This window comes from Phocoena phocoena, chromosome 11, assembly GCF_963924675.1.
Source record: "Phocoena phocoena chromosome 11, mPhoPho1.1, whole genome shotgun sequence".
Taxonomy (NCBI): domain Eukaryota; kingdom Metazoa; phylum Chordata; class Mammalia; order Artiodactyla; family Phocoenidae; genus Phocoena; species Phocoena phocoena.
In genome coordinates, this window is record NC_089229.1 from 100,221,127 (window position 1) to 100,248,427 (window position 27,301).

The 27,301-nt window shown below is 37.4% G+C and overlaps 1 protein-coding gene across 3 annotated transcripts in view; it reads left to right on the top strand.

Annotated features, from left to right (window-relative positions):
• Positions 1-27,301, top strand: part of ERC1 (ELKS/RAB6-interacting/CAST family member 1) — a 357,838-nt gene that overhangs the window by 101,043 nt on the left and 229,494 nt on the right. For 2 of the 3 annotated variants that reach the window (XM_065886875.1, XM_065886877.1), the window contains 4 exons: positions 7,136-7,273; positions 8,518-8,658; positions 9,583-9,723; positions 15,655-15,848. In XM_065886875.1, coding sequence (XP_065742947.1) covers positions 7,136-7,273; positions 8,518-8,658; positions 9,583-9,723; positions 15,655-15,848 — 614 coding nt within the window. Of the gene's footprint in view, positions 1-7,135; positions 7,274-8,517; positions 8,659-9,582; positions 9,724-15,654; positions 15,849-25,293; positions 25,306-27,301 lie in introns of all 3 variants that reach the window. The other variant, XM_065886878.1, reaches the window with a different exon arrangement.

Consider the following 27,301-nt stretch of genomic DNA (forward strand, 5'->3'; position numbering starts at 1 on the left):
CCTAATTTTTCCCTCTATACCATCATGCTCCCCCCTGCTCCACTTCCTTTCCACTGGTATTGATCCCAAGAGCACCCTCTAATTTCTTGAACAGTAAAATCTGTCTCAAGGTCTGCTTCTTGGGAAACCCAGCCTTGTCACACTAGGATTGACTTTTAGTACAAGTTAGCTTACTTCAGGCCATAAAAGTAGGCCTGGCTAAAATAAAAATTTAGTGAGATGAACTTGAATTTAGACTTAAACGATGTGAAGCATCCTATTGCTGTTTCCTTTGGACCTTATATTTCAAATAGGTTTCGAAATTCTTGTTTTCTCTGGATTCACTTGTCATCTCTCAGTCTTGCTTTGGCATTGCGGAAAACCCCCCAAGTCTCTGACAGCTTGGCTTGGTCCCACAGTATGCACCGGTGGAAGGTGTAGGTTAAGTAGAAATGCTCACATGTCCCACAGAAACCCCTAGAGATTTCCCATGCTGGTAAGTGCGTATGTTAGGAGAATCTCTCTTATCATGATCCTAATCATATTTCTTATAAATCCTAAGATTTCACAGATAGGAGTTAGAAAATTATTGCTTTTGTCATTATCATTGAAATGATGTATGTCCATTCTGAATATTTGAAAAATGTGGAAAAGGTATAACAAGGAAAATTCTATGTAAAAATAAACTTTTCCTTCAAATTGGGATAATATTGTACATTTTGATAACTTTTCATTTTCATGTAATATTATATAATAAAGAAGTTTCCGTATCCTTAATTAATCATCAAGTATATGAATTGCAATGGTTGATAGAGCATATTTAATTTAGTTAGCCTTCTATTGTTATGTACTTGATTTTTCCCAACTTTGTTATTGGTAATAAGTAATACAAAGAATAGTGGTTCTTTGTGGGGGGATGGGCAGAAACTAAGCCTAGTGTTTCTGCTTTAATTAGTTACTTAAAAATACTGAGTTCTTTCATCACTAAAATGTAGTGAACTATTAGATCTAAGAGTGTTCTATCTATTGTTATTGTACAACTTCAAGGGGTGCCATTTGTATAGATGTGAATTGAGGTCCTAAGTACAGTCTCATCATTGCTGCCGCTTCAAAAGCATAGCCACTATAGATTTATGGATCCTCTTTTTTTTTTTTTGAGCAATTTTGGCATATGAATATCCGTCAAATTTTTATATATGCCTGCCAGATATAAAAAGAAGTATTTGAGCCATTTCCTGAATTGTCTACCAAGCAGATCTTGACTGGCAGTGACCTTTGGTCTCACCAGCTTTTGCTTCATATTATCCAGTTATTTTAATTCAAGAGGTCCCTAGTTCCATTATCTGTACCATGAGCAAGTCTATCAAGGAACTTACTTTCCCTCCCAACAATTAATAAAATCTAACCAGAGCAATGGACTCTGTATTTTCCTAAAGGTCATACCTATACTTCCTGTATAGTTCAATTTAAACAGTTTTTAAGATAAAATACAGTAGTACTCTGCTGAAGTTTATTACTTTTTAAATGTTCTCGTCTTTCCCATCATAAGAATACAGTTGTATTTTAGAATTGAAAGGAATATTAGTGGTCTTTGTCTTGTAGGTAAGTAATTAGAAGGAACAAGTAACTTGCCCTGTGGGACATAGCTAGCTATTTATTCATCACGGTAATCCGTCCATTACTTATATGATGAGAGAATAGCACAACTGGGGGGAAACTCAACCAAAGAAATAATTGGCTGTCAGCCAAAATCTTTGCTGGGCTTATTAAAGACCCTAAACAGTAATTGAGAATATAGATATGGGAGTTTTAACAACATAAATTGTGTTTAAAACACTGCTTAGAGTTCCACGTGACTTTGTTAACTCTTGTGTCCTCTAGTCATTGGAAACACATAACTGGACAAGTAAAATTTAGAGGCCAGTACAGTCTGGGCAAACCCTGATCATTCTGGTAAAGTATAGTTGTGCCTTGTTAGTACATTCCACAGGCCTGCAGGATGGTAGACAAACAATTGTGTAGATCAGGGGACTTAGTGAATTTTTCCTTTTTAGATTCCATTGATTACTGTAGGTCTCTTTTGCCAGCTGATTATGACCAGTGCATCCAGACTGTACTTTTACCACTGATACTGAGAGGTATTATTAACCAAGAAGGTAAAGGTCAGAGCCTTTCTGAGTAACTTGCTTTCCACAATACATTTGGCACTGATGGCTGCTTAGAACAAGCGTGGAGGCATCATCAAGAAAATTCTTTCCTTTCAGTGATGTTCCAAGTAGCTAGGTGACTGCAAGACGTATTTTGGGATTTCTTGTCTTTAGAACTACATCCTATAGGAAGTCCCTTCTACGTTTGCTCAGCGATTAGGGCCTCAGCAGCAGAGTAATCAGTTCCACTTGACTAGGAATAAATCACCCACGTTGAACCATGATAGTTTCTGACAACTGGCAATGCTGATAAAAAACAAAACAAAAGATGTTAAGCGATCTGTGCGCGTGCGGAGCTGGTGTGCAGATTTGATGGATTCACGTGCAGCATGCGTTCTGCGTTAGTCTTCCTCTTTCATCAGTTTTTCTCTCTTTGTAAAATAAAAATTGTACGAGGAGAAGAAAGGCTCTATTTAATGTAATAATTATTTCTATTTTCTTTCTAGCCCAGTTAACAGAGTTATACTCTAATTAGAGAGGTTATTTTAAGGGAAACGCCTTCTCTCTCTAAATAGTTATTTAAAAAGTGTTTCCTTCTTGAATTCTTCACTTTTAAGTTCTTCTCTGTGATTTTAGGCTGTATGTGTAAACCTGATTGACCCTCCCCCTCCCTATTTATCACCAGGGACACATATATAGAATAAACACCAATTCCTTCGATCTCTACACAATTTTACTCATGCAGAAATTGAATACATGTTAATAGCTGCTTAATGATTTCTTCTTAATACAGATCGGTTATGCATAAAGTAGGAAGAGCCCATAGAATTATAAAATACGTTATTTTCTGCAACAATTTTTTATTTTCAATATTATTAAGTATAAGTTATTAAAGTAAAAGAAGAAACCTTTTTTAGCTATTATCAAGTGCTCCTTAGTCCGTGTGTATAAATAAACTAGCCTCCTTCTACCCCTTGAAAGGCTAAACAGACTGTCCTAATACTATCATGATACTGATCCTGATATCAAGTGCCTTTGGTTCTGCCCACCAGCTTTACTGTGTTATGTTTGACTGTACACGGAAGTACATGGAAGATGCTCCACCCTTCCGTCTTTGCTTCTGTAGGGGAGAGTATTTTCATATGTGACTGTAGTAATAACATTGTGTTTATTGATAAACACTACTTAATAATGAGGAATCGTTTATGGAAAGATGCTTGAGACATCTTTGTGTGATTCTTCTTTTCTTTCTTTTTTTTCCCCCCATCATAGAACATATTATTTATAGCACGGTGATTAAGAGTACAATTCTGGAGCTAGATTGCCTAATAATTATAGTCTTGTGGTGGAGCTTCAATAGCTGTTATACATAGATTGCTGAAAACAGTGCCTGACGCATACCACACTCTCTGTAAGTGTTAGTGGCCCCTCGTGTCGCCACTGCCTCTGCCTCCTCCACCACCCCCATCACGAGTAATTTCTTGTTGTTTTTATCATATTGCCATTCTAGAGATTCTGTGGCTTCTGTTTCTACAAAATGGAAAGTTTTCCTCTTTTTTGGGTACATATTCTGAGCATATTTAAAGGAGTATTTTTCCACTTAGCATGATTCTGAAACACTCATCTTTATCATTAATAGTCAAGTATGTGCATAACCAATCCAGTTTTTCTCTTAGCTGTTATAGTCAAAGCTTTTGTAAATAGTATATTTTAGATCCTGCGGATAATTGAACTTGGTATAGAATGGGATTTCCACTATATATTTTATAGAAATTGCATAGTAAATACTGAAATGGTGTGATATGGGACTATTAGGGTGAACAGTTTTCACAGCCTCTATATTGGATTAGTTAAAAGAAGAGAATAATGGCAAGATTAATATGATAGCATTCATACACCCCTTGGTTAGCAACGTGTCTGAACCCAGAGAGCCTTGATCACAAAATCACGATTTTGAGTCGCAACCAAAGTGAGGATATATAAAAGGAGTTTTCAGTAGGATTCAGCTGCTGTCCATCATGACGCTGGGTAAATGGAAAGTGCTTTGTACACACCCACCCTACCACTCACCACACAGAGCCGCTTTTGGGTTAATGCTCTTGCAGCTGGTTTGCACACATCTGCATCTACTGCAAGTCTTCCTTGCCGATAGCAGCTTGCCCAAAGGAGACAGCTCTAGTGAGCGCTGCCCTTTCTTCGCCGTGGAATGGCTGTTTCTGCTCTCCAGGAATAGGCATCGTCCTCCTCCCCTCCAACTCAACAGTTTAGACAGCTGGGTAATTGGATAAGAAAGTAGCTTAGGGAGAACTTGTTAATGGGGATTTTACCTGGTTTAGCAGCTTCTGCACCTGAGTATATCAGGAAAAGTCTTTTTGTGTGTTGGTTTGTTTGTTTTTTTTGTTTTTGCTGGCAAAGAATAATGGATCCCTTTAATAGTTGGACTACATACAAATTATACAAGTGGAATTGTTAACAGTTAACATCTTAATTTTTTCATAGATGCTGATGATGGAGGAGAAAGAAAGCCCTTATGTGTGTAAGGGCTGTTTGTATATTAGGTGGGCTCATAAAACAAATCTCTGTTTTCTTGTATGTAAAACTTGGTTGGTTCTATGAAATTTTATTTTTTAAAAAAGGTGGTTGTACTGCTCTTTCTTGGTAAAAAAAAAGTCTAATCAACAAAATGATCATATCTTTTTTTTTTTGTATAAGGTTTATATGTCAGCAACTAAGATGACCCACACAGCTGGTTAAACATGTAAACACCAGGGCATTGGCTTCTGTATGTTATGGAGTAGTCGATTTTTAAGTGGCAAAATCTCTTTAGTGGTTGTGAATTTACCTAAGTATTGATACATATGAGATTCCAATAGGAGTGTCTGATTAAACTAAAGGAAACTAATGCTTCCCATATGTGATGGTCTTTTCTCTCACAGTATGCTTTGGACTTTATTGGCATAGAAAAGACTGGAGCCAATTTCAATGGTTCACCTGTAGGATTCTTCCTTTGTTAATGAGTGAAAATCCAAGCCTTACAGTACTCATGGTTCCCTATTCTGAGTTCGCTGCATCTTTTCGCTTAGCTTATTTGTTCTGCTGTGGAATTCTCATGGACTGTAGAGAGGGATCTTTTTTACTTCCCCTTGGAAGGGTCTGCTTGGAATGAAGCAGACCCTTAAAGAGCTTATATTAAATGGATTGATGCAGGAATTATCTGAAGGTTGGATTTAGGTTCTTTTGTAGTTCTTTTCTTGGCAGAAGTTAATGTGTATACCTACATACAGTTCATAAAAGTCCAAGCTTATGTATTATTTACTGACTAATGAACCAATATTTATTATAGACCTGATGTGTGCCAGATATGAAGATACGAAGCTGGGGTAGAGGAGTAAGATCCAGTCTATTTGTGGAGATGTGTATAGAATGAGTAATAACAATATGGTTGGAGATTCGTGCTATAATATATAGATAGATGGAAGAATGGAGACAAATGTATAGATAGAGAAAAGAATGGGAGATGTGTGTATGTATGTATATAGATCAATACTTTGTTCATGTGTGATGGCATACAGACTGTGGCCATCTTATTGTCGTGGAGGTAAGAGCAAGAAAGTCATCCCAAAGCAGATAACATTTACGTTGCTTTTTGAAAGCCATGTGAAATAAACCAGCTAGTTCAAGAGTAGATGATGATATTATATTCTCCTGCTTCATTTTTCTCCTTAGGACTTAGCACCATCCTACATACTATGTTTATTTCATTCATTCATTCCTTGTCTACCGTATTAGGATTAAGCTCTTTGAGGGTAGGGATTTTTGTCTGTTTGGATTAATTCTGTATCCTCAACACCTAGAAAACTGCCTAGCACGTAGCTGAATGAAAGAAGTTTGTGAGTTTTAGAATAGTTGTCTTACTTATTTTCCTTTCGCTTATTAAGAATACCTCTCTACAGTTTCTCCATATTTTTGCTTACTATTTTTCATTGTGTGTACGGGAGTCTCCCTAGTGATAATATGCTGTTTCCACACTGTTTCACAAACCCATCCCCTATTTTCCATCTCTCTTAGCTCATTTAGTTTCCAAACTCTCTTACCTGAATTGATACGATCTCCTAGCTGTTTCCATGTCTCTATGTAACTCCCCATAGATAGTGAATATCTTCTCCACAGCTGTCAGAATTATCAGTCTGAAATACAGAACTGACCGGACCATTTCTTTGCTTAAAAGTCCCTAATAGTTCCCATCTGTCTAGAGTAAAAGGTGTGCTCATTAGGATGGCATGGAAGGCCATCCATAGCGTGGATTCAGCTACATGAAGTCCCCTTCCCATCTTATAGTGAAAATGGGTCTGTTCATTTTCTTTTGTGTCACTAGTGCCTGGCACAGAATAGAGAATTCACCAATCGTTTTTTGAGTAAATGAATGCGTACTAGTGTATATAAAGGAATGAATAACTATAATAATAAATTTCATTGAAAATGCTTGCTGTTCAAATAAAAGATGATATAAAAACTGAACTTGAACACTAGCATTTAAGAACAGTTTTTCCTTTTTACAGCTGATTTGTTTTTCTTAGCGTACAGCTGTTCAATTTGCTGTCCTCCCTCAGCATTTTTTAAAGGAATCTCTCTGGGCATTTGTACTGTTGGTTTGGAAGTAATCCAGTTTCTCATGGCTTTCCTCTCTGTGGGTCTTAAGACCCTTTATCCCCATTCCTATATGTTGGGTCTTTTCTCCCTAGCTACTTTCCTTATTTCTTTATAGAGATTTATGACTCTGCATGTATGACCATACCCATGTGTATGTCTTTTCTTTCTTCTGACTATAAATTCTCAGTTTAAAGCTTTGCATGAAGTTATAAGACCCTTAGGGTTAAGTTATTTCTACAGAGCACACACCGACAACCCTGATCTACCTGTTTCCAACTTAAAATGATTTTTATTGTGACTGTTTGTATTTCTCTTAATTTCCTTTTTTTTCCCCCCTTAAATGTGTGTGCACAACTCAGATTGAAAATCTCCAAGAGCAACTTAGAGATAAGGAAAAGCAGATGAGCAGCTTGAAGGAGCGAGTCAAATCCTTGCAGGCTGACACCACCAACACTGACACCGCCTTGACTACTTTGGAGGAGGCCCTTGCCGAGAAGGTGGGTGACTGGCCCAGACTCCTCACAGACACATTTCTTCTGCTTTCTCCTTAATCTGAAAGTCACTTTAGTGATGAGACTTGATAGAGAAGACAGAAGTCGCTTTGGCGAAAGGGAAAAGAGCTGCCTGTACTGTTGCTGACGTACCCAGTGTAGGGAAAGAAGATGCGTTTTGTTGTTGCCAATTTAAGCATCTGTTGCTAGGCAGGATGGATTCCGTACTGGAGGGCAGTGGCTGAAGTTTCTAAAGAGTCAGCCATGTGCTCCCTGTTTACTATCTTCTTTTTATGTGTATGGTCAGCTAGAATTCGGTGATGTGGGAATGTCAGACACTGACCATCAGGAGGCAACGTTAGTTCTCTTTTACTGGCTGCACTGGGATCTAATATATTCGTGGGTTTTAGTTATTAACTTGCTGTTTTTCTAGTCGTGGCCTTGCCACTTCATTTTGCCTTCATGAGCAAACCTAGTTTTTTTTCAGGAATGGTTGACTAAATAAAGAAGTGGCCCAATGTGACAAGTGTTAATGTCTTGGAGGCTAAGGTTTAAGGACTCTTGGTGGGGCATTTTAATTGGATTCTTATTCTTCTTATTTTTTCTTTAGGGAATAGGGTTACTGTTCCTTAAGCCTCTTGGACTCAGAATGTTTCAGGCTTCGTGCCCAGGGATCAAGGCTTGATCCCCGAATATATTCAGAAATAATACCCATAAATATACTTAAATTGCTTCAACTTTCAAACTTCCTGAGTATCTGTTGACAGAAGTTTTAATGGTTTCTCTTTTCTTTATCCTTCTTTATGCTTTAAGCTCAACAAATCATAATCTCTCCAACCTCCTCCTTTTTTCTGTGTGAGTTGTTTCCATTGCTTTGTAGGCAACATGTGAAATATATATAGAAAAGAAATGTTTGTTACTTATTGTCCTTAGGGTATATGTATAAGTTTTTTCTTGCTTGGGATTTGAATAAATGAGATTATTCCAAAAGAATACTCTAGGGACATCTAATACTAATTAAGGTTATAGGAAAAGAAACCTACGGGAATCAAAAGAACAAAACCAGATGTATGTTAGGGCAAGATAGGTTGGAAGGTTGAATTCTTTAAAAGGTAAATTATTAACAACCTTTCACTGTCTTTTGAATGGAGGATGGAAGTGTGAAGTTTTATCAGCTAGAAGCTGAATTGCAGTCATATGATAGAAGTATGAAAGGAATTTTCTCATGTATTGATGTGCTCTCTTATCAGGAGCGGACAATCGAACGCTTAAAGGACCAGCGGGACCGAGATGAGCGAGAAAAGCAGGAGGAAATTGATAACTACAAAAAAGATCTTAAAGACCTGAAAGAAAAAGTCAGCCTATTGCAAGGCGACCTCTCAGAGAAAGAGGTCAAGATCACCAAAATGGAATTATTTGGTTTGCTTAGCCAGTGCATTGTGTGTATATGTTGTTGGTGTTTACAGAATGCATATAAAAAAAGGATCTGTTGGAAGATTTAAAGAATCTTCTTATAGCAGGGATTATTTCAGGAAGCTTTGCAGAGATATCGTGGATTGAATCATTTATTTCCTAAGTCTTACCTCTTCCACCTGTTATGAGTTGGCTTCTTACTTGTTAATGACATTTTACAGATCCTAAAATCACAGTATTTCTCCAGTTACATTTGGAGAAATATTGTGCTCATGGTGAGGAAGCTGATAGACGAACGGAATATGCACAAGGGGGACAGTCTATTTACATCAGCTCTTAACGATCACCTTAACATTGGGAGAGAAATCTTAAGTGATTGTTGACCAATTAGGTGACTTAATATACTTTGATTTTACTTTTGAAGAATCTTGTCGATGTCACCTAAATAGCAGAAATGCCTAATGCCTTGTGATCAGATAATCATGAGCTTTAGGGACATTCTCAGGGTTTTCTTTCTAATATCTTTAGGAAAATTTACGGGAATTTAAGTTTCTAATAGAATGTTTCTTCCAAAATTAGAAGAGAAGAAAAAAGTCAGTGTAGCTACTAAGGTTGACTGCCTACATTCACAGAGCTTGACCTACCTCCATTTATTTTGTGGGAATGGATATGTATTGGTAGAGCTCTTTAAATCACTATTCAGTTGGTATTTCTTGGGAATTCATTTTGTTTTAGTTAGGACTTGAAAGCCAGAGCTAATGTTTTTGTTCTGTATTTCATGTTCTTGAAATGGAAATATGTCAGTATATGTATAGTTTCCACTAGGAAACTAAATTTAAGAATTTAAATCTCCATTTTGTTAATAAATAGTATTTATTCTAGATGCATGTTGCTTCTTTTAGGCTTCACTCTTGGATCTGAAAGAGCATGCTTCTTCCCTGGCTTCCGCAGGACTGAAAAAGGACTCACGGCTTAAGACACTAGAAATTGCTTTGGAGCAGAAGAAGGAAGAGTGTCTGAAGATGGACTCGCAGTTGAAAAAGGTTAAAGAAAACTTTTCCAGTTTCTTGCTTTGCTTTATTTATTTATTTAAAGTTTCTGCTTTAAAACAAAGTGAATCAGCTATACATATACATATATCCCCATATCCCCTCCCTCTTGCATCTTCCTCCCACCCTCCCTATCCCACCCCTCTAGGGGGTCACAAAGCACCGAGCTGATCTCCCTGTGCTGTGTGGCTGCTTCCCACTAGCTATCTATTTTACATTTGGTAGTGTATATGTGTCCATGCCACTCTCTCACTTCGTCCCAGCTTACCCTTCCCCCTCCCCGTGTCCTCAAGCCCATTCTCTACATCTGTGCCTTTATTCCTGTCTTGCCCCTAGGTTCTTCATAACCTTTTTTTTAGATTCCATATATATGTGTTAGCACACAGTATTTGTTTTTCTCTTTCTGACTTACTTCACTCTGTATGACAGACTCTAGGTCCATCCACCTCACTACAAATAACTCAATTTCGTTTCTTTTTATGACTGAGTAGTATTCCATTGTATATATGTGCAACATCTTCTTTATCCATTCATCTGTTGATGGACACTTAGGTTGCTTCCATGTCCTGGCTATTGTAAATAGAGCTGCAATGAACATTGTGGTACATGACTCTTTTTGAATTATGGTTTTCTCAGGGTATATGCCCAGTAGTGAGATTGCTGGGTTATATAGTAGTTCTATTTTTAGTTTTTTAAGGAACCTCCATACTGTTCTCCATAATGGTTGTATCGATTTACATTCCCACCAACAGTGCAAGAGGGTTCCCTTTTCTCCACATCCTCTCCAGCATTTGTTGTTGTAGATTTTTTGATGATGGCCCTTCTGACCAGGGTGACGTGATACCTCATTGTAGTTTGGATTTGCATTTCTCTGATGATTAGTGATGTTGAGCATCCTTTCATGTATTTGTTGGCAATCTGTATATCTTCTTTGGAGAAATGTCTATTTAGATCTTCTGCCCATTTTTGGGTTGGGTTGTTTGTTTTTTTTGATATTGAGCTGCATGAGCTGCTTGTAAATTTTGGAGATTAATCCTTTGTCAGTTGCTTCATTTGCAAATATTTTCTCCCATTCTGAGGGTTGTCTTTTCGTCTTGTTTATGGTTTCCCTTGCTGTGCAAAAGCTTCTAAGTTTCTAGGTCCCATTTCTTTATTTTTGTTTTTATTTCCATTTCTCTAGGAGGTGGGTCAAAAAGGATTGCTGTGATTTATGTCATAGAGTGTTCTGCCTATGTTTTCCTCTAAGAGTTTTATAGTGTCTGGCCTTACATTTAGGTCTTTAACCCATTTTGAGTTTATTTTTGTGTATCGTGTTAGGGAGTGTTCTAATTTCATTCTTTATGTAGCTGTCCAGTTTTCCCAGCACCACTTATCGAAGAGGCTGTCTTTTCTCCACTGTATTCTTGCCTCCTTTGTCAAGAATAAGGTGACCATATGTGCGTGGGTTTATCTCTGGGCTTTTTATCCTGTTCCATTGATATGTATTTCTGTTTTTGTGCCAGTACCATACTGTCTTGATGACTGTTCTTTCTTTGCTTTAAATAACAGCATAGTAGAAAATTCTGTAGTGTCCATATGGAATAACTTACCAGTGGAGTAATAATCTCCTAAAATTCAAAATACCATTTATCCCTTGATTAATTCTCTTGGCATTCTTGTCCGATTTTACTGTACTCCTGAGAGTCCCCGAACTCTTAGAAAATTGGCAATTCAGAGTAAGATTAAAATATGCAGCTCCTTTATAGATGAAATGTAAGACAACAATGTAAAAATCTCAATTATCTGATATTTTTCTTCTACTAGCATTAGGCTTCCTGGAAAGAGATAATTTACCAGTGATAGTCACCCATACCAGTGAATATTAGAATTTGGTACAGGTATTTACTATCCATTTCATTGATTTATTCCTCTCTAATCTTTATATGGCAGTTGGTAGTTTTCAAAGCACTTTCATACTTATTACCTCTGAGTTACCAACTCTGATTAACTGGGTCCAGTTCATGTGGTTACTGATGAAAAGGGGGCCCAGCCTAGTCTTGAGACTTGGTGCTGTTCTTTTTCCATACATTGGGTGTGTTCAGCATGAACACTTCGTGATGAATCATTATTTAGGGTATGCCAGAAATGAAGTCATATTCTCAAGCTAAGGAAAGGAAGAAAACCCAATAGCTTAAAGTTACTTTTGAATAAATAGGAAAATACTTTTTTTGAGATTAACTAATTCAGATTTGGTAATTGACTTTTTTCCCCCGCACTAAATAAGTGGAAGTAATTTTCTATTTAATACTGGAATATTGAAGATAAGACTGTTCAGATGTATTTAGGATTATGAAACTGAGCAGTAACTGTCAAGAGTAATAAATGTTATTCACTAATATTCCAAACTCGCCTATTTATGACAATCCCACATTTTCTCTGTTTATTTTATTTTTAAATTTTTTTGTGTGGTACGCGGGCCTCTCACTGTTGTGGCCTCTCCCGTTGTGGAGCACAGGCTTTGGACGTGCAGGCCCAGTGGCCACGGCTCACGGGCCCAGACGCTCTGCGGCATGTGGAATCTTCCCGGACCAGGGCACGAACCTGCGTCCCCTGCATCGGCAGGCGGACTCCCAACCACTGCGCCACCAGGGAAGCCCCTCTTTGTTTATTTTTAATCTCCTTGTTATCCTGATACTTCTATAGCTGGTTATTTTTATGATCTCTTAAACTTTGTGTTTAGGTTCATGAGAAAAAATAAAGTTACCTTTGGGTAGAGGACTTGGTGGCTTCCCCCTACTCTGATTTATTACTTGTTTTTCTACTAATTGCCATTTTACTTTTCGTATTTTCCCTTCTTTCATTCTGGAAGACTGTAACTTTTCATTTTAATTAATTAGTGATGTTTTCCTATTATACTGCTCCCACAATGTCCTCCTCCAACCTAAATATAGGTTGCTCTAGAGTTTGCAATATCCATTTTCACTCTTTTCTTTTTCCTCAGCTTTTTCAATGCCAGAAATTGTATATATTTAAGGTGTGCAACGTGATGCTTTAATCTGTGTATGCATTGTGAAGTGGTTACCACAGTCAGGCTAATTAACACATTCATCAACCTTGAATAGTTACCTTTCGTGTGTGTGGTGAGAACACTTTTTAAAAATTGTACTATAATCGACATATAACATTATATTAGTTTCTGGTGTACAACGTAACAACTCAATATTTGTATATATTGCAAAATCATCACCACAGTAAATCTGTTGAACATCCATCAATATACATAGTTATAATTTTTTTTCTTGTGATGAGAACTTTTTTTTTTTTTTTCTGTGGTATGCGGGCCTCTCACTGTTGTGGCCTCTCCCGTTGCGGAGCACAGGCTCCGGACGCGCAGTCTCAGCAGCCATGGCTCATGGGCCCAGCCGCTCCGCGGTGTGTGGGATCCTCCCGGACCGGGGCATGAACCCGTGTCCCCTGCATCGGCAGGCGGACTCTCAACCACTGCGCCACCAGGGAAGCCCGTGAGAACTTTTAAGATTTATTCTCTTAGCAACTTTCACATATGCAGCACGTATTTATAGTCACCATGCTGTACATCACATCCCCAGGACTTACTGTTTTGTAACTGGAAATGTGTACCTTCTGGTCACCTTCACCCATGTCGCCCACCTCTGACTCCCCACTTCCGGCAGGCTACTGGTCTTTTCTCCGTATCTATGAGCTTGGTCTTTGTTTTTGTTTTAGATTCCATATGTAAGTGCAATCATAATGATATTTACCTACTCTGTCTGACTTATCTCACTTAGCATGTTCTCAGGTTCATCCATATTGCAGCAAATGAAAAGACTTTCCCCCTTTTTATGGCTGAGTAATATTCCTATGTGTGTATACATACATACATATGTACATACCACATTTTCTTATCCATTCATCCACTGATGGACACTTAGGTTGTTGACAACACTTTTTAAGATGTATTCTCTTAGCAAATTTCAAGTATGCAACACAGCATTGTTAACTAGAGTCAATATCCTATATGTTAGATCCCCAGGACTTATTCATCTTATAACTGAAAGTTTGTGCACTTTGACCAACATCTTCCCATTTCCCCCACCCCCAGCCCCTGGCAACCACCCTTCTATGCTCTGCTTTCATGAGCTCACCGTTTTTAGATTCCACATTATAAGCAAGATCTTACATGTTTTTAATATATGGCATTTCCTTCTCATTCTTCCTTGGAGTGTCCATTTCTCTGCTTACATTGCCTCTCTATTCTTGGGTGTTGTCTCCTTTTCCCCTTAGCGCCTTTAACTATTTTTAAAAAATATTTTATTTATTTATTTATTTGGCCGAGTTGGGTCTTAGTTGTGGCACGCGGGATCTTCATTGTGATGCATGGGCTCTCTAGTTGTGGCGCACGGGCTCCAGAGCACATGGGCTCTGTCGTTTGTGGTATGCAGGCTCTCTAGCCGAGGCGCGGAGGCTCAGTAGTTGCGGCGCGGGCTTAGTTGCCCTGCGGCATGTGGGATCTTAGTTCCCTGACCAGGGATCAAACCCGTGTCCCCTGCACTGGAAGGCGGGTTCTTAACCACTGGACCATCAGGGAAGTCATGTGCCTTTAGCTATTTATCATAGTTACTTTAAATTCCCTTTCTGATAATTCCAACATCTGTGTCAAATATATGAGTCTTATTTTTTACTAGCAGGGGCTAGAGTGGGAGAAGTGCCCTTTCCCCAGGTGGGATAAAGCTCTGTTAAAATTTTTACTCCTGAGGGTCTGTCTTTGGATAGAGTACGCTTTGGGCATATTTCACAGTTGTTACTCTTCCCCTCCTGCAGCCAGAACCACAAGGGGATTTTTGTTGGCTCTTCACTGTGAGACCCTGGTGTGGTTCCTGAATTAAAGTGCATGAAAGTATGGGCCCCCCTAAAACCGCCGGCCCTGGGGCTTTTCTCACTCGTTTGCTTGTACGTCCACACTCAGCCCCCAGCTGTTCCTTAAAATTACCACGTAAGTGTTTCTGCTCACAGCTTCTGCTCCAGGTGAGCAGACCTCAGCTTCAGCTCTGTGGGTTTGCCAGTGTCTCTTGATGTTGGAGGGGTAATTTTTCCTGTGACCTCAGTTCTCTGATAGGTCCTAGAAAAGTCATTGATTTTCTGTTCTTCAACTTTTTCTTGTAAGAATGGTAGTGATGACTTCTGAGTTTTTTACATGTTGGAACTGAAGTTACAGTAGTTTCCTGTATGGAACAGGCCTACTCATTCTTGTTTTATGAAGGTATTTGTATGAATTTTGCTGTTTAGAATAAAATCTAAAATAATAATATAATAAAAACAATGTATTAATTATATTTGGGAATCAGCTTTAGTTTTATTCATTAACACATAACTGTTTATGGAATCAATAAGTTACCTACGCCCAGGAATTTGAAAGTCGATCACAGAGATCTTAATTAACAATATACCTGTCTTATACAGCTTTTTTAGTTCTGCTAGATGTTGAATGAATTTGACTATTTTATCATGTCTGTTTCTAAAGCAGGGCAGTGAAATAAGTCAGACAGAGAAAGACAAATACTGTATGATCTCACTTATATGTGGAATGTAAAAACCAAAAACCATCCAAAAACTGAACTCATAGATAGAGACCAGATTGGTAGTTGTCAGACATGGAGGGCTGTGTGTGTGTGTGTGTGTGTGTGTGTTCGTATAATGGGTGGAGGTGGTCAAAAGGTACAAACTTCCAGTTATTAAAAAAAAAGTAACTGTGTAGTGATATTTTGTCTATGTAATATTTAAGCAGAGAAGAACCTTATAAATTGAAGACTAGCTATTAGATGTTTGATAATACCCTGTTGAAATTGGAGTATAGGTGGCTTTTGGGGACATGGTTTGCCCACTGCCACTGTACGTATATCTGATAGAATGTGGACATTTTCTTTGTAGGCACACGAGGCAGCATTGGAAGCCAGGGCCAGTCCAGAGATGAGTGATCGAATACAGCAATTGGAGAGAGAGATTGCCAGGTACAAAGATGACTCTAGCAAGGCCCAGGCAGAAGTTGACCGCCTCTTGGAAATCTTGAAGGAGGTGGAAAATGAGAAGAATGACAAAGATAAGAAGATTGCTGAGTTGGAAAGGTAAGGAAAGGGAAGCTGAAGAGGCACTCTCCATGTTAGAAAGGTTGAAGGATGGTTTTAAAACTATGTACTTTTCAGGACATATTTTTCCAATATATCTGCCTCTCTGAATTTACTTTATTACCTACTTTTTATTCTAAGTCAGTGTAACTTCATTGTTGTGGTCTCTGAACGGCAACACAGAGTGGGAATAGATTGGGAAAGCTATAGACTTCAGCATCATTGATTGGAAAGAGAAAGTATTCATTGATTAAGAAATTAAAGTTTTCTACTGGCTAATCAAGAGAGTGCAGATAGCTACTTGCTCTCTAATTATTTATTTATCTGTTTAAGGAACAAATGAACCTCAAGTTCAAGGAGTTAAATTTTTTAATTGGTTTAGACCTTTTATGTTGAGCTGTTGCTCTTTTGGGCTGTGAATTTTTAGACTCTGTATTGTGGAGAAGCAAGCTATTACATTGGTACATAGGTCAAATTTAGAAGGAGGGACATTTTGAGGACAATTTAGGAGACTTGGATGTGATTTTTTTTTGATCTCTGACTTTGACTTCTTCAAAATGAGCTTTGTTTAAACAGAGCCAGCCAGATAGCTCTCTTGGAATTTTCTTTGCCTTTTTTCCTTGTTAGGGTATTTTGTACTAAAGATAAAGCGTATGCCTCTTAGCCTCTTTCTTTACACCATGTATTTAACATAAATTCACAAGTGCATAGAAATAGTTCTTCCAGTAGAACTGCATTAATCACTGGATCCTGAACAGAGAGACTCGCGGTGACAGAGTGAGGTCATTAATCCGTGTGACTCCTTGAGCCTGATTCATAGCAGTATTTTATTTTCATGCTCTTGAATGTTGGGAAGTAGTAGAATACTTTCATAAGTTGTTTACTAAGTTTTAAATTTTTAGGATATTGGTAGACTTGATATTTTCCCCTAGAAGTAATTTTTTCCTCTTGTTCTGTACCCATAGAATTTTGATTTTCAAAAAACTAAAAGGATAAAGTCCAACCCTCACAATTCTTCTTCACTAAGTTGAAAGTATGAATAAATGAGCTGATCACCTACTCATTTGTTTCCTCTTATTTTGATATTAACTCTATTCATGTTTTCTGGTCTGGTTCTGGATAAGATGGGTGGATAAAGTTCTTTAAATCAGAATTAACAAGTTATCAGAGTCTCAAGATTAGATTATGTATGGTTTTTGTACGTCTTCCCTGTTTGCACTGCATCTTTACCCCCAGCACACGTGCGTATGTACACACACACACACACACACACACACACACTCTCTCTCTCTCTCCTTACATACTTACGTGAGTACATGCCTTTCTTTGCTTTTGTGTCACCCTGAAATCAACAGCACTACTTCATAGATTTTATTTATTTTTATATTTTTAATTTTTTTTGAAATCAGACTTTTATTCAGATCTTAATTTCATAGATTTTAAAATACGATACTTCTGATGGATTAGTGACTTCCCACTAAATGTATTTCAGTATTTCAGAAAAGAAATTTCTTGATAAAGTTTTATTTTACAGTTTGATTTTTTTTTATTAGAGCTCTGCATTGAAATTATTGCTTGCTATTACAGATACCTTGCTTGAAAAATGTTTCAATTCATTTTTGGACCCAATACTGATTTTGGGAGATGGACGTGATTTGAACGAGAGTAAGAAATAGAATTAAATCTATATTTGTATCCAAAGCACACCAGATAGCTTTTATTAGCCACTATATTTCTCACATTTTGGGAAAGAGTTGTAAATGATCTGTTCTTTCCATAGAATATTACTTATAAATTTGAAAAAGTACTATAGAATTTTGTCCTCTGGTCATGTAACATTGTAATCTTATTTTAAGATTCGACACACAGTTTCTTGGCTACCAAGAAAAGAAACAGTTTTAAAAACTCAATTGCTACTGGCTTTGTAATTTGTTATTGAGCAGCGTAGTTTAAGATGGGAATAAAAGATGATTGGAATTATTTTATGCCTTTTCTTCCCAGATTTTTAGTACTGAGCTGTGTATGTGTGGCTGCTGTGTTTCTTACTAACCATTTGCTTCTTATGTTGCTGTTCCACTGTTTCCTGTGTGTGGGTGTCTGTCTCCCTGTCATTTATCATCTGAGTTTCTTCACCTTTCTTTTGGCTTGTCTTATCCTGGTCCTGTTCCGTTGGGGTTTTGGTCTCTGTGTCTGTCTGTGTTCATATCCCTCTTGGCCATGCTGTTCGTCAGAAAGCCAGCCTCCCGCACTTTGTACCTTCCACTCCACGTTTCTGTCCCTGAACTGTCAGGGGGGTTTGTTTGGGACTTCCTGGGAAAGTGAGTGTTAAGTAAGGTTACAGTTCTGTACTAGAGGAGTTGCTGCTGCCACTCCTGCTGCTGCTGGGGCTTGCTGGGGGTTTTGCTTGATCAGAATTAAAAACCAGCCGGTTATATATCCAGTTGAGCAGTACCTCTTAGGTCCATTGCTTGTGGATAAAGTATGTGTTCTCTCTGGTAAGATTCTGATATTGTTGGATATAATTGTTTTATTCTTGATTTCTAGCCCATCTCTTATGTGGTGGTTCTTTTGCTGGAGTGCCCTTTAAGTAGTAGCCTCTCAGGTGATGCAGCTGTAGTGCCACACCCTGATTCAGCAAGTAGCATGCATTTTTACCGGGTGTTCAGCAACCTTCTAAGTGCAAAAATGACAGCAGAATGTTATCATTGGGCTAAAGAAAATTCTTACTATTCTTTTAAAATTTCCTAATACTTATATAAGATTCTCCAATATTAATAGGTTTAGATTAAATCATGAAGAATTCCCAGACTTATTCTTTGTGGTCTTGAGAAAAACAAATAGTCCCTTACACTGCTCTTACAGAACAATAGTAGTTCCTGTCAGATGATTTAGTGTTGTACCAGTGTCTTGAGCTACTGCAGTTTTAAAATGAGGATTATGTAGGCCTACCCATACATCTGAAAATACAAAATGTTTTTCCCAATTAAATCTAAGAAGTACTATTTCTAAATTTATATTCCATACTATGGTGTGTCTCAGTTGGAGTTCAACCAGAGAGGCAGAACCGGTAGGAGAGATACATACATATATTTATATATATATGATTATATATATATATATCAGATTTATTACAAGGAATTGTCTTGCATGATTGTCAGCAGCTGGCTAAGCGAGTCTGAAACGTGTATGGGAAAGCTGTCAGGAGGAGATCACCTGCAGGATAGAACTCCCGTGAGCATGGGGCAGAACTGTGGTCCACAGGCAACATTTCTTTTCTTTCCTTGGGAAGCCTGCTTTTAGGGCCTTCCAAAGAATTGAGATATGCCCACTTCGATTATCTGGGATAGTAATCTCCTTTACTTAAATGGATTATAGGCTTTACTTATATCCACAAAATACCTTCATAGCAACATCTAGATTAGTGTTGGATAAAGTTAACTGGGTGCTGTAGCCTACCCAGGTTGACACTTGAAGAAAGGCATCGCCTGGTGGTTCTGGATAGTCTCCACAGATGATTTTAAGGGAGAAAATAATAGTAAAAACAAACCTAAAGATTGGCATGCTATATAAGTAGATTGATTTAGACTAGCATGAGGAACCCAAAATGTAAATTGAATATTTCTCTTCTAAAGTGAGCATATTATAGTTTCTGTTTAGATGCATGATGAATAGCCTTTTCTTTGGCATAATGTTTAAAATGTTTAGTAATGTAGGCTGATGAAATTCTGATAGTAGTATCTTTTCAGACTCCTGAAAGAATTGCTTGTTGTCTGCTCTTTCACTCATGTCCCTTTAGCTAAATACCCATGCCATGGCAGTATACTGGGAGCATTATCCCCCGTGCATAATTTTGCTTCTGTATTTGCTTTATTACATTTTGTTTTCTGATACAGAAGCACTAATAAATCTGCAGAGTTTGGTGTTTGCATTAGAAATCCTCAATTTACTCTAATGTGAGGTTTATTTAAATTAGATTCAGCATCCCACTTAGAAACTTTTATGTTTAGAGAATGACACCCATCTTCTGATTTTTCACATAATTTAGGTATCAAGGATTGCCTTTGGTTTATGAAAGTTAGGAATTTTCAGTGATGTAAATAATAATGGAATAATATTGTATAACCTAAATAATTTATAAGAAATTTGGATTTACTATATTTCCTGATTTGTGGGAATATAAAAACTGGAATTTTAATGGATATAGATTTCATTTGGGGTTGTGTTTTGAAATTTATAAGAGGGATTAAAAGATGAGAAGAAAGGACATGTTTTCTTAGACATGTTTAATCTTTGAAAGCCCTAAAGTTCTTTTTATTCCTTATTCCTTTTACCTGGTTACTCTCCCTTTAAATATGCATCTCTAAAAACACTACTGTTAGTAAGATTTGTAGTTATCAAGACCTTGAGAATAGTAGCCAATCTGTGAGTTTAGTTTTTCTTTCCATAACTCACTCTTCTCTTTGCCACAAAATATACCCTTTCCTTCTTCATTAATTAATGAATTAATTTTTCTACTTATGAAAGCTCTTATTTGCTGGTCACTGTTCTGGGCTCTGGGGACACAACAGGGAGCAAAACAAACAAAATCTCTGCCTTCAAGGAGTTTATCATCTAACCTCAGAAGACCAGAGCTCCAGCAAGGAGCGGACTTTTCCTCTGTAGGCTGGCAGAGGCGTTCTTCTACAGCTTGCCGGTACCTAGAAATTTCAGTGAGGAGGTTTCCATTTGCGGTCTGGTTGAGCTCTCCTGGGAAGTAATACTTAACATACTCAATTAATGTGTGCCCCAGGATACAGAATTATTATAGAAGAGGGGCTTCTTGTTGAACTTCAGACTCTTAAGTCTGGTCTTCTGATTTTTGTGACGAGTATTAATGATAATGGCTTGAGAGCTTGTTTGGATAGAAGGCTAGCCGGTTGTTTTGGATCCCAGGCTCCTAATTTCAGGTCCTAGAACTGTAGCGTAGATGGAGATGTAAAACGGAGAGGGAAGGCTAGCATAATGTGCTGCTATTGGTACTATTCTGACAAAGGCAAGAGAACCAGGAACCAGCGTTGTTATTTACACACACACACACACACACACACACACACACACACACACACGTATAGGTACATAAACACATTTTGGGGCCAGTCTTGTAAGTAGTTATAATATTAGGAGGAAACTTAGTTTTTCTGCCTTGTGATGGTCGCTTTCATTTTCTTTGCTGTCTTTTCCAGACCTCATCTAGAACTATTAGTTCTAGGCTTTTACATCATGATTAAACTTAAATTTTGTGGGCTAGCAAGAAAACTTAACCTGTGTTTATAATGTTTCCAAGGGAACTACATTCTGATTTATAAACAACTGGCTCTGTTAAAAAACTGGTGTGTGATCTATTCCTAAGATTTGGAGCTGCTTGATTTTTTTTGTTTTAAAGTAAGGGTGTTACCAGTTTGCTCAGAATTCAGGCTCAAGGTAGTTAGCCCCTGAATTAACTGTCTAAATTGCTAAAGCAGTAGCTGTTAACCTCATTTTGGTAAGTGAGAGGAATCTATACTTCTGTCGTTCAAGATCAAAATAATGAACTGAGCTTGAACACAAAGAATGGGGTCGTTTTCCCATTATGCCAGGAGTGAGATTTAGTCTGTGGTGTTATTTGCACGTGTGCATGTGTAAGAGAAAGTACTTCTCTGGTGGTATTTGGAGAATTTAGGGAAGATAGTTGCTAGGCTTAAATCCTCATGGCTCAAGGATATGACCTTTTAAGTTTTTTTATTTGCTTTTAAAGCTTACTACTATCTGAAATTTTATGTAATGAAAATGGAGTTATTTTTATTTTTTATAAATCTTTCAAAATGTGTTGGCAAGCTTAGAGTTTACAGGATATTTCCAACTTTTGGTCTGATATTAGTAGATTTAACTCTTTGTTTTCTTTAAAACTGGGCTTTAGAATTAGGAGATGAATGCTTTTTTGTTATCTGCTTTTTCTGAGTATTTTCTCTTTGACCAAAATTTTCTTTCCCCTTATTCATTTGGGGGAATTTGACCCTTTTTAATTGTTATCTTTTTTGGGGGAAAAAACTAAACTGACCTCTCTTAGGTAGTAATTCCTCTGTCCTTTTTTTTTTTTTTTTGTGCTTTTGTTATAGTATCTATCACATTCTGTCCCAAGACTGTACATTGTTGTGGGCCCAATAAATACATACCTTAAAACATAGGGTCACAGTTCGTTTCTCATTTTACTGTCTAATCATCCCACATTTCTTCCCTTTTTATCTTCCCATCCCCCGCACATTCAGACCTTTCATCAAACAGATGGAGATTTAACAGTCCCTTATACCCTTGTTTGTGATATTGAATATATTTTTATATTTGTTTCTCCTATATGTTTGTAATATGTTTACCATTGCACATATGCTTTTCTTTCGGTAAAAATATAAGTAAATGCATATGCATTAAGTACTCTTATTTAATATAATTCAATAGGATTACTTTTCTATCTGCAGGTTAAACAAAAGTATAGATAACCTCTCTCCTCTTCTGTCACAGTGAAATACCAATTCTAACTTGTATTTTTACATTTTAACATCACTGAAACTGGGATACGTGAATAAATAATGGCGTGATTTAATTGGTATATATTTTTTTATTTCTTAGTAACACATAAAGTAATGGCGCATCTTCTTCCTTTGGTGAATTGATATTGAAGATGTGTGCAAAGAGAGTGAATAAACTTATTTCAGTGACTGGGGGTGGAAGGGGGTATTTCCAAGTTAACGTTATCTTCTCATGTATTCCGTTTAAAATGTGTGTAACCAGATGAATATGTTTACTATTATAATTAGATATTTGACTGTTTTAACTGCATCCTGAAAGTTTATTTGCTTAGGTTGACCTAAAATTGTTTTTGACATTTTCATTGGGAAAGTGGGTTTTATGTTTGTGATTTTATATTGATATCACAGTATATTCAGGCATCAATGGCACAGTATAACCTGAGAATATAAACCTACATATTTAATATTCATATTTGTAAATATTTTTTCTGTAAAGAAATCCCAAATGGATCATTCAACTTAATGTCTTCAGAAATCTCCCATAGGGAAATTAATATTAAGCTGTATATAGATTTGGCGTAAACTAGTATACAATTCATGAGGAAAATGGTTCCTTAAAGCATTTCCTTACTTTTATTTATTATTTTTTTATTTTTGCGGCACGTGGGCCTCTCACCATTGTGGCCTCTCCCGTTGCGGAGCACATGCTCCGGACGGGCAGGCTCAGCAGGTCCAGCCGCTCCACGGCATGTGGGATCTTCCCGGACTGGGGCACGAACCCGTGTCCCCTGCATCGGCAGGCAGACTCTCAACCCCTGCGCCACCAGGGAAGCCCCATTTCCTTACTTTTAAATTTATAGTCATGTATCTTTGATCCACGAAGGGCAGTGTCAGTGAATGTGGTCTTGACGTAGTTGGAACAGAGGAGAAATGAGTGTGGTGATTGTGTGTGCTTTCTTGAGGGAGAATGGGTTGTGTTTAAAAAAATGAAAAGAAAAAGGGAAAACAAGATGCTGCGAGTGTTATAACGGAAGGTGACTGGTTCTTTATCTGATCCTGCTGGCTTCAGCTTGCTTTCTTGGGGGGGCCGCTTGTTTCTTTCTTCTTCCTCCGAGATGAATTTCACTGATTTCATTTAAAAGAAGAATAAATCACACAGCTTTACATAGTCAATTCTATTAGGCCATCTTCCTAAAGTTTCTTGTGGGCACAGCACCTTATAATTTATTACAGTCTTGATAGAAATTTTGATTGTTACCTCAAGTTTTTACTTTACACTGGAAACATTAGAATTATATATAGTTATTCTATATGCAGATTTTTTTTTCTCCTAAATTTATTTCCCAAGAGCTAAAGTTTGATGCCAAAGTGAAATAAGGCTCCTGAACTGTAAATTAGTTAAAAAGATCCTTAAGGTTGCTCGCTCTTGACAGGAATAAGCTTCATTTTTCTTTTCTCAGGGATTTTCTTGTGTCTCATATAAAGCTTTGCATCTATATGAGATTTTAGTGAGTGTCATTGTTGATCTAAAATTATTCTAACGTAATGTGTCATAACCAACAAAAATAAAAAAGAGCACTGTGAATAGTCATTTAGGTAAAAAGTTGGCCTCTCTTTGACTTTGAACATTGTCTGCGATCTGCACTGTTTTCCAAATGCCAAAGACCCATGGATTTTTGTAGATCCCTCCAGGAATCTGTAAGCATCATAGGACATATAAAGTATGCCCAGGAGGTGTGTCAGCAGACCTACATTCTTCTCACGGATCCACCATGTATTCGCTGTGTGGTTGTGAGGAGTTTTGTCTGTCATTTTGTTTCTCTGTTTTTCATCTATTTATCTTATATAATGGCGATCATAAATCTTGTTATCCTTGCCTTTCATTATTCTGAAAATGAATTTTAAAAAACTCTCATTTTAGTACTGAAATATTAGAAAACATTAACGTGCAAGTTGAAATGGTGCTTGCATTCAAGAAATAAACTTCTTGTTTTAGATGCTTAAAGTAAAATTTAGATCCTGAAGGTAAGCTGGATGGCACTGGCTGTTAGAAGTCTTAAGTATTTGGAGGATATAATATCGATACTATTTTCAATGAAATTGATTAATTTTGAAAAAGGGAAAACTGCTTGTTATGAAAAACAATAATGAACCTCAGGGGCTTCGTGCTACGGTAGGAATATGAAGCATGGCTACTTTGCATCTCTTTCTGCTGAGCAGTATTGGAAATGAAGTGAGGTTTATAGAGCCATATATTCTTCATTATTGCTTTTAGATTGCACCATTGGGGGTGGATTTGATAGATTTGGAATGAGAAATAATGGGTGTAATTAGGAAAACATTATTTTCACATTTGAGAAAATTATTTCAAAATTTTCCAAATGAATCAGAGTTCTGTATTCTACAGAATAATTGAAGCTGTCAGTGTTTTTCTGCTTTTGCTCCTGGATAACTTGGGTCTAAGAAATGGACTGGGGTGGGTAAAGGAGTTGTCAGTTCTAAGATAGGTGTGTGTAGAACTAAGCTGACTGACGTTGTAGGATCACAGTTAGCTACTTAAACGAGAAGGGGAGCAGCTAGCCTTCTTTTCTTTTCCTTTGTGTTTAAGAAACTACTTTTTTTCCTGCCCTAGGAAATGGTAAATTTTAGACAAAATTTGTCCCTTTAGAAACTTACATTAAGGTACAGTGGTGTAATCTAATATGAAAATACACTTGTTGAAAATCTGAAATTACTAATTTTTGTTGCCAGTGCAGAATCTGTGTGACTCCTTTCCCTTCTCTAATCCTGTGCTTTATATTTTGTCTATGTCCGTGAATAATATTGTTTCTGAATATTGCCCTCACTAATTGTTTCTAACTTTCTCTTTCACACTTTCTTCCTGGATTTGCCGTTTCCTTCAGTCTCACCTCAAGGTCAGTATGCTTGTCCTAAAACAAAGATATGCAACAGAACATTGTATACTAACGTTGTCTTTGAATTCCTATAAGCAACTGAAATGATGGAACTTATCCCAGGAACGAGATGTCTAGAAATTCAGTTGTGAGTGCAGAAAATGTCATGAATCTTAGATTTATCGGAAGAGTGGATTCACGGTTCTGTGCTTCAAAAGATAGAGTGGTCAGAAAGCGAGAATCAGACTGACCAGGTTTGGACTGAGAGAGAAACGAGGATGAAAGGAAGCCACTAGAGGAATGAGGAGGTGAAAAATATTGCTTTAATTTTATTATATTTTCATCCAGAGACATTCTGGCTGTTATATTTGTAGGTAAAGTGCAGCATGAAGGAGGGAGGGAACGTTGCCACAGTGTGTGGATTTTTATAAGAACCTTTGAATTATTTCACGTACACAAACCTACAAATACCCTTTCAGTTTGGGGTTTGTTTTGTGACTCTGCTGAATGGTAGAACTGGTGGTGACAAAAACAACCACCAGTCCTGCTGTTCACGTGTCAGAGGCTCAGTGGGAGAAGCTTTACAGGTTTTATTTCAGTTGATCTTCCCAGCAAGTATGTGGAGAGGTTCGTGAATTTCCACTTTTTAGGCAAGTAACACAAGTACAGAGTCCATTAAGTAGCTCTAACTCATCTATCTTCATTAGTAAGTAAGTTAGTAACGGAAGCTGGCAGAAAACAATCAGAAACATGCATTTTAAACGCTATTTATTTTGCATGTGAGCCATGGCAATGTAAATTAAGGTGTGAGAATTTCTGATAGGGTTCAGAAAATATTGTTAATACCACATGCGTTTTACCTACCAGCTATTTTCTAATAGTAACAACATCATATGTGTTTACTGTTTATAAAAGTACTTGTCAGCATGTGGGTTACACAGGACAGATTGTTATTCTGATGAGGGTCTGAGATTAGGGAATGTGATTTCTACATCTAGGGTGAACCAACTAGTTAGTGGTGGTACTTAGATTTGAAGCCAGATATTCTCGTTTCAGCCTCAGGGTTTTTTATATGATATGCACTCTAGCCTAGGAATCAGAGTCCCAGATTGCTCAGGTGTTCTTAGGTAGATTTCTCATCTGTAATTTTCCCATCTGTAAAATTGGAGTAGTTCTCTAATATCTGAAGGGTTGTTGTAAACTTTGAATGAGTTAATGCAGATAGCACTTGGAACAGCGTCTGGCACTAGGTGAGCAGTCAGTAAATGGAGCTGTTATGATTACTCCTTTTTGCTTTTTTCATGGAGTCCTGTTCGGTCCAGGATACCATAGTACGGTGCCATACGTTTCAGTGTCTTTAAAACACTACACTGCTCTTGACTCCTGTCACTATTAACAGAAAGTGCAAAGCTGTGTATGTTATGTGTAGAAGATGATAAAAGAAGCCGTGTCCCTTCTGTAATGACATTTTCAGACTCTATTTTTCAGGTGCTGAAACTTCTATTCTAGGTAGAAAGATGAGGTTGAGGTTTTTTTTGGGAAAAAGGTTCTCTTTCCCAAATCTCTCTCCCTGATATTTCTCCTCAGTGCTTGACAATATTTCTGAAAAAGTCTTCTTACCTTTGACTCTTAAAAAATAAGCAGTTTGTTTGGGGTGTGTGTTAAAAAAATAAATAAACTTTTGTTTCATAATTACTTATACGAATCTAATTCACGGAGGGGTTCTTAACCATCCTCTTCCTTCTCTCTACGTATCAGCAGTCTCAGAATGTCTCTCTTCACTCATCCTTACCTTACATTTGTCAGTGGGACAAATGTCCCAGCTCTGTTCCGAGGCTAAATTTCTTGTTCATTCCTTCCCTCTGACCAGTTTTCAAAACCTTGTTCCATAAATTGAATCCTCCTTCTCCTTATTTCCCTGTTTCTCTTCGCTTTCTTCCCACTGACTCTCCCAAACATAAAACATATCCTGGTTTTCCCCATCCTTAAAAAGACATGGAAGCAATCCTTCCAGTGT